The 13,108-nt window shown below is 40.3% G+C and overlaps 1 protein-coding gene across 1 annotated transcript in view; it reads left to right on the plus strand.

The window, feature by feature from the left end:
- Nucleotides 1–13,108, plus strand: part of LOC311128634 (cadherin-8-like) — a gene marked incomplete at both ends in the record, with an annotated part of 72,583 nt that overhangs the window by 54,049 nt on the left and 5,426 nt on the right. Inside the window, one exon of the mRNA XM_084160819.1 lies at nt 11,963–12,099. Within this exon, the coding sequence (XP_084016945.1) occupies nt 11,963–12,099 (137 nt within the window). The remainder of the gene's footprint in view (nt 1–11,962; nt 12,100–13,108) is intronic.

The following is a 13,108-nucleotide window of genomic DNA, read 5'->3' on the forward strand; positions in this document are numbered from 1 at the left end:
TTACACATTTCGATAAGTGAATTGAGGCTGTAGGATATTATGCCAGTGTTTGCATGGCTGTCCGAAAGCTTTCAAACTATCAGAGTTAGAGGAAGCTTTACGGAACCTACTTAGAGACTGTAAGAGTTTGGAGCCTGAAAAAAGTAGTGATTTTCTGCACTTAAGTGGTTAATGTCACATTGCTTCCCATGTCTGCCAATGTCAATGAAGGCATTCAACAGTCAAAGCCATTCTGTTAAGGGGCAGGAAGGGAATGGCTCTTACACAGCTTGACTTGTTCCTGCCATCTTGTGTTGTTTCCCAATACTGATAAATTGGTCCACAGCAAGATGGAATTTACCTTTAAAGCTCCCATGCAGTCTTTTTATTGTATTTTTAATTCATCACTGTATGTCTAATAAATCACTGTGTGTGTTTATTTCATGAACATAACTCCAAGAATATTTCTTATAATTTAGTTCCCTGAGCCTCCATCGAAATGCTCAGTCTGATCGTGTTGTGTTGACACAAATGTTAATATATGTACATACACAGCACTGATTGGTGGATAGGATCGTCTAGACCAGGGGCCTCCAACCTTTTCTAGCATGAGAGCTACTTTTAAATTATGAAACATGTCGCAAGCTACTCATAATTTTTTTCCTAGCTTTCAAATAGGCACTCTGTATTTTCTCGAATTCAATTTTCTCGCTTTACAGTTTTTCAAAAAGAAAATTAGAATTATTCATAGAGAAACAATGAAATTGGATGTTGTGAGTCCATGTCAATGCTTAAATCACATCAGAAGAGCATTTTTGAGTGTAATACCGCTTTAGAGAGAGGAATGTGCTGGTCTAGCGATGTTTTTGCTGCTGCATTATGTCATGACACGCGATTGATACAAATAATCATGATATACAGTGGCTTGCGAAAGTATTCACCCCCTTGGCATTTTTCCTATTTTGTTGCCTTACAACGGGAATTAAAATGGATTTTTGGGGGGTTTGTCTAATTTGACTTACACAACATGCCTACCACTTTGAAGATGCAAAATATTTTCTGTTGTGAAACAAACAAGAAATAAGACAAAAAAACAGAAAACTTGAGCGTGCATAACTATTCACCCCCCCCAAAGTCAATACTTTGTAGAGCCACCTTTTGCAGCAATTCCAGCTGCAAGTCTCTTGGGGTATGTCTCTATAAGCTTGGCACATCTAGCCACTGGGATTTTTGCCCATTCTTCAAGGCAAAACTGTTCCAGCTCCTTCAAGTTGGATGGGTTCCGCTGGTGTACAGCAATCTTTAAGTCATACCACATATTCTCAATTGGATTGAAGTCTGGGCTTTGACTAGGCCATTCCAAGACATGTAAATGTTTCCCCTTAAACCAATCGAGTGTTGTTTTAGCAGTATGCTTAGGGTAATTGTCCTGCTGGAAGGTGAACCTCCGTCCCAGTCTCAAATCTCTGGAAGAAAGAAACAGGTTTCCCTCAAGAATTTCCCTGTATATAGCGCCATCCATCATTCCTTCAATTCTGACCAGTTTCCCAGTCCCTGCTGATGAAAAACATCCCCACAGCATGATGCTGCCACCACCATGCTTAACTGTGGGGATGGTGTTCTCGGGGTGATGAGAGGTGTTGGGTTTGCGCCAGACATAGCGTTTTCCTTGATGGCCAAAAAGCTCAATTTTAGTCTCATCTGACCAGAGTACCTTCTTCCATATGTCTGGGGAGTCTCGCACATGCCTTTTGGCGAACACCAAACGTGTTTGCTTATTTTTTTCTTTAAGCAATGGCTTTTTTCTGGCCACTCTTCCATAAAGCCCAGCTCTGTGGAGTGTACGGCTTAAAGTGGTCATATGAACAGATACTCCAATCTCCGCTGTGGAGCTTTGCAGCACCTTCAGGGTTATCTTTGGTCTCTTTGTTTCCTATCTGATTAATGCCCTCCTTGCCTGGTCCGTGAGTTTTGGTGGGCGGCCCTCTCTTGACAGGTTTGTTGTGGTGCCATATTATTTCCATTTTTTAATAATGGATTTAATGGTGCTCTGTGGGATGTTCAAAGTTTCGGATATATTTTATAACCCAACCCTGATCTGTACTTCTCCACAACTTTGTCCCTGACCTGTTTGGAGAGCTCCTTGGTCTTCATGGTGCCGCTTTCTTGGTGGTGCCCCTTGCTTAGTGGTGTTGCAGACTCTGGGGCCTTTCAGAGCAGGTGTATATATACTGAGATCATGTGACAGATCATGTGACACTTAGATTGCACACAGGTGGACTTTATTTAACTAATTATGTGACTTCTGAAGGTAATTGGTTGCACCAGATCTTATTTAGGGTCTTCATAGCAAAGGGGGTGAATACATATGCACGCACCACTTTTCCGTTATTTTTTTCATTTCACTTCACCAATTTGGACTATTTCATGTCCATTACATGAAATCCAAATAAAAATCTATTTAAATTACAGGTTGTAATGCAACAAAATAGGAAAAACACCAAGGGGGATTAATACTTTTGCAAGGCACTGAAATTCTGTCAGGTAAGCCTACTTTGTAGTTAACATTTAATTGATAAGGTTTTGGGGAAATTATTTATTTCTACCCAGAAGACAGATATCATTATGGCTAACAGACATACAGGGGCAATATTGATGGAAATAAATAGGCAGATATTGTGTTACATTTGGCATTTTAAGCCAATTGCGGCTACAGTGCCTTTAGAAAGTATTCACAACCCTTGACTTTTTCTACATTTTGTTGTTTTACAGCCTGAATTAAAAATGCATTAAATTGAGATTTTGTGTCACTTGCCTACAGACAATACATAATACATACATAATACATAATGTCAAAGTGGAATTATGTTTTTAGAAATGTTTGCAAATTAATTAAAAATGAAAGCTGAAATGTCTTGAGTCAATAAGTATTCAACCCCTTTGTTATGGCAAGACCAAATAAGTTCAGGAGTAAAAATGTGTCACATAATAAGTTGCATGGACTCACTCTGTGTGCAGTAGTCATTTTTGAATGACTACCTCATCTCTGTACCCCACACATACAATTATCTGTATGGTCCCTCAGTCGAGCAGTGAATTTCAAACCCAGATTCAACCACAAAGACCAGGGAGGTTTACCAATGCCTCCCTCGCAAGGACGGGCACCTATTGGTAGATGGGTAAAAAGAAAAGCAGACATTGAATATCCCTTTGAGCATGGTGAAGGTGTGAATTACACTTTGGATGGTGTATCAATACACCCAGTCACTACAAAGATACAGGCACCCTTCCTAACTCAGTTGCCAGAGAGAAAGGAGTCCTCTCAGGGATTTCACCATGAGGCCAATGGTGACTTTAAAACCATTACATAGTTTAATGGCTGTGATAGGAGGAAACTGAGGATGGCTCAACAACATTGTAGTTACTCCACAATGCTAATCTAAATGAAAGAGTGAAAAGAAGGAAGCCTGCATATAATATAATATTCCAAAACATGCATCCTGTTTGCACTAAAGTAAAACTGTATAAAATGTGGCAAAAGGAAAATTACTTTATGTCCTGAATACAAAGCATTATGTTTGGGGTAAATCCAACACAACACATTACTGAGTACTGCTCTTCATATTTTCAAGCGTGGTGGTGGCTGCATCATGTTATAGGGATGCGTGTCATCGGCAAGGACTAGGGAGTTTATTTTTTATTTTTATAAAAATAAATGGAATAGCTCTAAGCACAGGCAAAATCCTAGAGGAAAACCTGGTTCAGTCTGCTTTCCAACAGACACTGGGAGACAAATTCACCTTTCAGCAGGACAATAATCTAAACCACAAGCCAAATATACACGGTAGTTGCTTACCAAGACGACATTGAATGTTCTTGAATGGCATAGCTACAGTTTTGACTGAAATCAGCTTGAAAATCTATGGCAATACTTGAAAATGGCTGTCTAGCAATAATAAACACCCAACTTGACAGAGCTTGAAGAATTGTTAAAAGAATATTGTACAATCCAGGTGTGCAAAGCTCTTAGAGACTTACCCAGAAGCCTCACAGCTGTACTCGCTGCCAAAGGTGATTCTAACATTGTGTGAATACTTATGTAAATGATATATTTCATTTTCAATAAATATGCTATATTTTCTAAAAATATGTTTTAACTTTGTCATTATGGGGTTTTGTGTGTAAAAATCTATTTAATTTCACTAGGGTTGGGACAATGTCAACGTGGAATGTATTGGTTAGTAGCCGGGAGCTTGAGTTGTCTGATACTTGTGAGATTTGTTTATGACAGTTTGCGGTGGAACACGTGAAAAAGACATGCACTTTCAGAATTGTTTGGCGAGCTACTCATAGGTGGGCTATATGAGCTACTGGTAGCTTGTGATAAACCTGTTGGAGACCCATTGTCTAGACTCTAGAGCAGGGCCTTTTGTAGGAATTCAGTCGGGGTCTTATTAAAGTCCAATGCAGCCGTTTTTATCTCAATATCAAATTCTTTATTGGTAACGATTAAGTACCTTACTGTGACTGTTTTAAATTGGTCAAAAAGAAACAAAAATAGCTTCTTAGCCACAAGTAATTTCTCAAGCAAGACATTTGCCAGGACTGTCTGGGAGTGGTTTGAGTGGGGAGGGGAACACTGAAAACTAGCTTTTATTGGCAGAGAGGTTTGGAACTCTCTTTCTTATTGGTCTATTAACTGATTTCCTGCTTGGTGATGTCACCAGGCAGGTCAAAATTGCATCCGACCAAAATAGGCTGGAGTTTCAGGCGGTCTTTTCAAACAGCTCTTACACTAGGGCATTATCATCATTGTCAAAAATAAATAAAAAAATTTGTGGCCCCAACCCCCATCAATGTTGCCCATCCCTGCTCTAGAGCCTACCCCACTTACCCCTTCAAAGTAGAGGATACATATGCAAATACAATTGTAGGCATTTTTGTTTTTACACTAAAAGGGCATTATCATCATTTTCACAATTTGTGTGTTATTTCGACAATCATAGTGTGGAAACTGCACTGAGTCTTTAAATCAAGACATTTTCCCTGTATGTTTTCACAATGTGTCAGATCTATAATGTAATGCTTTTCACCACACATGACATGACATATAATATTGCCATTGACAGTGTGCAAAGCTGTCATCAAAGCAAAGGGTGGCTATTTGAAGAATCTAAAATATAAAATAGATTTTGATTAGTTTAACACTTTTTTGGTTACTACATGATTCCATATGTGTTATTTCATAGTTTTGATGTCTTCACTATTATTATATAGTGTAGAAAATAGTAAAAATAAAGAAAAACCCTTGAATGAGTAGAGCTTCAAGTTCCTTGATGTCCACATCACCAACAAACTAACATGGGCCAAGCACACCATGACAGTCATAAAAGAGGGCACAACAAAACCTATTCCCCCTAAGGAGACTGAAAAGATTTGGCATGGGTCCTCAGATCCTCAAAAGGTTCTACAGCTGCACCATCGAGAGCATCCTGACTGGTTGCATCACTACCTGGTATGGCAACTGCTCGGCCTCCGACCGCAAGGCACTACAGAGGGTAGTGCGTATGGCCCAGTACATCACTGGGGCCAAGCTTCCTGACATCCAGGACCTCTATACCAGGCGGTGTCAGAGGAAGGTCCAAAAAATTGTGAACCACTCCAGCCACCCTAGTCATAGACTGTTCTCTCTGCTACTGCACGGCAAGTGGTACCGCAGACTATTTGCATTCCCCCCCTCTATGCATAGTCACTTTAATAACTCTACCTACATGTGCATATTACCTCAATTACCTCGACTAACTGGTGCCCCCGCACATTGGCTCGGTACCGGTACCCCCTGTATATAGCCTTGCTATTGTTATTTTACCGCTGCTCTTTAATTATTTGTTACTTTTATTTCTTTTTTTTTAGGTATTCTTTCTTAAAACTGCATTGTTGGTTAAGGTATGTAAGCATTTCACTGTAAGGTCTACACATGTATTCGGCGCATGTGACAAATCAGATTTGATTTGAATTGAATTGTTCTAAAAATTTTGACCAGTAGTGTATGATAATTTCTGACAATTTAAGGTATCTATTTACATTATTTGTGTGTAATTTTGAATGTGTGGTAATGTGTCATCATAGTATGTCTCTCAGAGATCCAATGAAGTGACAACCAATGGAAGTGTCATCTTGTTTTTAAGCATATTGTCTTTGTAGGTTGCCACAAAGTGTTACATTCTCATTGTAAGGTGCCACCAGGCAGAGTATGCCTAGACAAACGTTATCCTTGACATACAATGCTTTTGGGTAGAGTGCATCTCTATGGAGTGATAATAAGCAGTGTTGTGATGATCGCAGAGGTAATAGGCTGAACATTGTTAGGATTATCAGCCTGTGTAACAGCCTGGTCTCAAAGACTAGACGTAACCAGGTAAATGCGAACGTCTAGCAACCTTAAGGTTGCGTGTTTGAATCTCATCACGGACAACTTTAGCATTTTAGCTATTTAGCAACTTTGCAACTACTTACTACTTTTTAGCTACTTTGCAACTACTAGCATGTTAGCTAACCATTCCCCTAATCATAACCTTAACCCTTTAACCTAATTTCTAACTTTAACCCTAATCTTAACCCCAACCCCTAGCCTAGCTAACATTAGCCTCCAAGATAATGTTAGCGTTAACAACCTAGCCACCTAGCAAACGTTAGCCACAACAAATTAGAATTGGTAACATATCATAATGTGTTCGTAACATGTCATACAAATTGTAATTTGGAATCTATCATATGAAATTTTATTTATTTATTTATTTTTATTTCACCTTTATTTAACCAGGTAAACCAGTTGAGAACAAGTTCTCATTTACAACTGCGACCTGGCCAAGATAAAGCAAAGCAGTGCGATAAAAACAACAACACAGAGTTACATATGGGGTAAAACAAAACAAAGTAAAAAAAATACAACAGAAATACATATATATACAGTGTGTGCAAATTTAGCAAGTTATGGAGGTAAGGCAATAAAATGGGCTATAGTGCAAAATAATTACAATTAGTATTAACACTGGAATGATAGATGTGCAAGAGATGATGTGCAAATAGAGATACTGGGGTACAAATGAGCAAAATAAATAACAATATAGGGATGAGGTAGTTGGGCGGGCTAATTTCAGATGGGCTGTGTACAGGTGCAGTGATCGGTAAGGTGCTCTGACAACTGATGCTTAAAGTTAGTGAGGGAGATAAGTGTCTCCAGCTTCAGAGATTTTTGCAATTTGTTCCAGTCATTGGCAGCAGAGAACTGGAAGGAATTGCGGCCAAAGGAGGTGTTGGCTTTGGGGATGACCAGTGAGATATACCCGCTGGAGCGCAGACTACGGGTGGGTGTTGCTATGGTGACCAATGAGCTAAGATAAGGCGGGGATTTGCCTAGCAGTGATTTATAGATGGCCTGGAGCCAATGGGTTTGGCGACGAATATGTAGTGAGGACCAGCCAACAAGAGCGTACAGGTCACAGTGGTGGGTATTATATGGGGCTTTGGAGACAAAACGGATGGCACTGTGATAGACTACATCCAATTTGCTGAGTAGAGTGTTGGAGGCTATTTTGTAAATGACATCGCCGAAGTCAAGGATCGGTAGGATAGTCAGTTTTACGAGGGCATGTTTGGCAGCATGAGTGAAGGAGGCTTTGTTGCGAAATAGGAAACCGATTCTAGATTTAACTTTGGATTGGAGATTCTTAATGTGAGTCTGGAAGGAGAGTTTACAGTCTAACCAGACACCTAGATATTTGTAGTTGTCCACATACTCTAGGTCAGACCCGTCGAGTGTAGTGATTCTAGTCGGGTGGGCGGGTGCAAGCAGCGTTCGGTTGAAGAGCATGCATTTACTTTTACTAGTGTTTAAGAGCAGTTGGAGGCTACTGAAGGAGTGTTGTATGGAATTGAAGCTCGTTTGGAGGTTTGTTAACACAGTGTCCAATGAAGGGCCAGATGTATACAAAATGGTGTCGTCTGCGTAGAGGTGGATCTGAGAGTCACCAGCAGCAAGAGCGACGTCATTGATATACACAGAGAAAAGAGTCGGCCCAAGAATTGAACCCTGTGGCACCCCCATAGAGACTGCCATAGGTCCAGACAACAGGCCCTCCGATTTGACAGATTGAACTCTATCTGAGAAGTAGTTGGTGAACCAGGCGAGGCAGTCATTTGAGAAACCAAGGCTATTTAGTCTGCCAATAAGAATGCGGTGGTTGACAGAGTCGAAAGCCTTGGCCAGGTCAATGAAAACGGCTGCACAGTACTGTCTATTATCGATCGCGGTTATAATATCGTTTAGGACCTTGAGCGTGGCTGAAGTGCACCCATGACCAGCTCGGAAACCGGATTGCATAGCGGAGAAGGTACGGTGGGATTCGAAATGGTCGGTGATCTGTTTGTTGACTTGCCTTTCAAAAACTTTTGAAAGGCAGGGCAGGATGGATATGGGTCTGTAACAGTTTGGATCTAGAGTGTCACCCCCTTTGAAGAGGGGGATGACCGCGGCAGCTTTCCAATCTCTGGGGATCTCAGACGTTACGAAAGAGAGGTTGAACAGGCTAGTAATAGGGGTTGCGACAATTTCGGCGGCTAGTTTTAGAAAGAAAGGGTCCAGATTGTCTAGCCCAGATGATTTGTAGGGGTCCAGATTTTGCAGCTCTTTTAGAACATCAGCTGTCTGGATTTGTGTGAAGGAGAAGCGGGGGGGGGCATGGGCAAGTTGCAGCAGAGGGTGCAGAGTTGGTGGCCGGGGTAGTGGTAGCCAGGTGGAAAGCATTGCCAGCCGTAGCAAAATGCTTGTTGAAATTCTCGATTATTGTAGATTTATCGGTGGTGATAGTGTTTCCTAGCCTCAGTGCAGTGGGCAGCTGGGAGGAAGTGCTCTTATTTTCCATGGACTTTACAGTGTCTCAAAACTTTTTGGAGTTAGTGCTACAGGATGCAAATTTCTGTTTGAAAAAGTTAGCCTTTGCTTTCCTAACTGCTTGTGTATATTGGTTCCTAACTTCCCTGAAAAGTTGCATATCGCAATGGATGATGGACATCCACAAATGTATACATACCATCTGAAATGTAACATATCATACTGAATGGAGGGAGACAAAACTACGTTTACTATGTTACGTCTAGCCCTGAGTCCAGGTTGTGAGTAAACACCATCACACCGAAATGACTCACTGTCTCTCAGTCTGACCAGGATGACTCAAGGGCTTAGGGCTGGTTCCTCACTTAGACCTCAACCCTCAAGATATACTTTATGCATTCAACCAAGGTTTCAGGTGGACTTCATAAAATGCAACACAATTCCTTCAGCGTCCTCCCATACTCTGTGAATATGATTTTATTCTTGAATCATCATTATGCTCAAGACTTTGGGTGTTACATGGACAGTATTGCATTGAAGGCTAGAGTAAGAGCCAATCAAGGGTCTCATTACAGTACCTGGTATTGATGATGCCTTTTAGTAATAATTTATGGCTAACCTAGGAAGTTTCCCAAAACACCATGTAGAGAAACATTTGTACATTGTTGGAGTTGAGTGGGACATGCACACAGCACTGCACCTGGTGAGGGTTTAGAAGAGGATCATATGACTACAAAGGTTATGGGTAATGAGAGCCAGGTCTGTCAAGTGACTGTGTAAGCTTGTCTGCCGTTCTTCAGTCCCCGCTACATCATTTACTTACCTTGACAGCTGACATGTTGCAAATGTTAATACAAGGAGTCATGTAAAAGAGATTATGTAAAATGAATGTAAATTTAATGTCAAGTATACTTTCTTGTAGAAAACAGGTTCAGTACATGTTCAGGGAAAACAGGAATAAATGTGTCCTTACAAAGAGCTGGTTAGCATGCGGAGGACAGCAAAATTAGTTCTACATCTGTGATCCTCCCAATAGAATTACTGACCTTATATAAGACAGAAATGTCATGAATGCATTTGTTCTCTGTCTCACACTCATATTACTGGCTGCATGGTTTACAACCAACACATTTTAACTATCACTTCTAACATCCCTGTTTGTGACCCAGATAACAGCTTAGTAAATTTAGCTTACAAAGTGTTCATACCTAAAATGATATTAAGACAGTTTGTAAAAGTTATAAATGTCATATGATCGAATTAGAAAAACGTGTTTAGGGGATGGCTGCCCAATGTAATTTGAGTCATGTATTGAAAGAGCGGAAAGTATGAGGTGCTAATTTGTATCGTCCTTTCCCGGCATTGAATTATTCACATTCAATGGTCTGGTCCCAAACACATCCTCACACCTTTGACAGTCAGCACCCATCTCTTGCGTAGAACATCTGATAATTGTATTTGCTTTAATTCTTTTCACATCACATTGTCAGCTTGATTGACACGTGGCAGAACATTTCAGGGTCGGTCTCCCTCCACGTGAAGCTGTCAAAGCCTGACTGGAATCCACTCTGTCTCCTGGAGACTTCTCCCAGGTGGTTTGGGCTGTCGGCCTGTCTTGAAAGTGCTCTGCGTCTGTAGAGGAGTCCTCCTGGACCTCCTGCCCGTCGTCTGAGGATTTACACCATTTCATCAAAAAAATGGAAATGTCATGGCTCAATACGTCTCCTACAGTTGGAATCTAGGGCAATGGCTTATTTATTTCATTTCCTGTAAGCTCTTTGTTTTCACTATTGTTATTTTGTCATTGTTGTTTTTTTCTCCCCTATTTCTCATGCAGAAAATACATGGGTCTGTCAACAGGTCTGTGCTGATAGGGATGAGCGGTTCCAAAGTGAAATAGGTTGAGACCCAAGGTCATGTGTGAAGGGAGATGGGGTTGCGAGGGTGGGTGGGTGTCGGAGGGTTGAAAATAACATTGGGGAATTGGATTGGTGAAATATCAAGGCATTGGCAAAACTTTGACTTGCTTTGAGAGAGGGAGGGGCATATAGTTTAAAGGAATATCCATGTATGTTCTGTGTGACACTGAATGCATTCAAATATTGAATGTATGCATTCACATGCATATAAAATACCTTTAAGACCTTGTTGCTCTTGGTGACTTTGATGTTTCTGACTGGCAGCCTTAATTAAGGGCAATTCACATTTGTTGATAACATGTTTTTCACACGCCAAGTGTGCCATTGAGTGCATTCAAATATTGAATGTATGCATTCAAATAAACATTCAAAAAACACACTTTTCACGTCAATAACATGTTTTTCACATGCCAAGTGTGCACGTGTGTCCTTTCTGAAAGCGTTTGAGGGATTGGCACCACACAATGCATTGTGACAAAGACAGTTCTACAGTTACAATGATTTTGGAAATCCACATAAATATTAGCTTAAGAGGCTTTCATGGTCAATGTGTCATCATGTTGTTGCTATTGGGGAGGTTGTTGAATTATATATAAGGTTATTGCCCTTGAAATGCTACTTCTGTCTTGCTTCAATTCACAGTACAGGGACATCAGAGTAAACGAGGATGGTCGATGTGGATTTGAATTTAAACGCAACTTTACATTGGATCCCTTCTACCGTGTGACTTTCCCACCCCTCCTTAGTTTGACCCCTGTGATTTTTTTCAAACGAGATCAAGGTAAAGTCACAAGGAATGGAAGGAGAGAATGTAAAGGTGAATGATAGTGTTGATGCTGCTGGGCCCTGCAGACTTCACTAATTACCTATTTGTAGGGAGGGGGACATTAAGGAGCCACTGTTTCGAGACTAAATATGACTCACGTTCACTTCAGTTTTTAAAGAACCTGCTAAACCGTGTTGTGCTTTAATGTCCTCTCCTGCTAATCTGAGGCCTGTAATTAATCCTTAGATGATAATGATTGACTTCCTACTGCTTTTCACATACATTAATCCACAGGAACCTCTTGATGGATACGGCTCCATTGGTTGGTGCACCCAAGGGATTGTTGAGAACGGTTAGTTATGTGCTGCATGTAGAACTTCTGATGATTTTCTCTATTTTTTTTAGGTACTTTATTGATCGCCACACTGATCTGGAGAGGCAGTTCAATATTAACGTAGATGATGGGAAGATCACGTTGGCCAAACCGCTGGACCGAGAGACAGATATGTGGCACAACATCACAGTAACAGCCACTGAAATCAGTAAGTAACATTTCCAATAGAAATTGTTACGCTGTTTGTGGTCTACTACATAATTAACTAAACGCAATTTCCTTTTCAAATCAATCCAATGATGAAGGACGAGTGTAGACTCAGGGGGAAGACAGCTGCTTGTGAACATTCAGATCTGTTTACTAACACAGTTTGAACAACTTCATTGCTGCCTCCAACAAAGGAGTGACTGGCCTTCATAATCCTCTATAAAATAGTCTCGCACTTGTAACCTATCTCATGTTAATGGCCGTAGAGTGTGGTACAAATAATTAGTGTTTGAATTCACAGGGGCGGAAAATATGTTAAACTGCAGAATTTTGATTGAATTAAATAGCTCAGTAGTCAATTTGTGGAAGTGCAAGTACATTAAGACATATCAAATAAACAGTTGTAAACACAAACACGAACGTTGTATGCACCAATGCCAGCTTCCATTACAGATACAGGAACATCTGTGATCCAGGAAACTGACTGATTATACAACATCTTCGAGGCAGAACTACAAACAACTCAAACCATATGTAAACCTTTATTTGAATACAGATTGTATGTTGCTATAAAACGTAATGTACGCCTTGAAGCTATTGAATGAGAAATGTACAATACTTGTAACTTTCTCTCCCTTTCTTAATCAAAGGGAAACACACTAATTTTCACAACAATAAAAATACATTTAAAAATGCTTTATTATATCAAAGCTATGCTATAGAGCATACATTCATGGCATGTTATTGTAAATGCAATGTCTCTGTTGATATTCATGTTAGCTTTGTCATGTCGGGAGCTACACATTTCACTGTGCCTTTCATGACTTTTGCTAAATTGACTGTGACTCAAGACAGCAGCATCACTGAACAAACTTAATAGAAATTTACCAAAATAAATATGTCTGTTTACTATTCTTTGTGGATTGGAGCCAAACAGGAAGAGGAAGAATTGTGTTCCCAGTCCAATTCCATTGCCATTTGCCACCCAAAGGGTGTACTGTTCTGCTGCT

The sequence above is a fragment of the Coregonus lavaretus genome (assembly GCF_964263955.1).
Source record: "Coregonus lavaretus genome assembly, chromosome: 4".
Classification (NCBI taxonomy): domain Eukaryota; kingdom Metazoa; phylum Chordata; class Actinopteri; order Salmoniformes; family Salmonidae; genus Coregonus; species Coregonus lavaretus.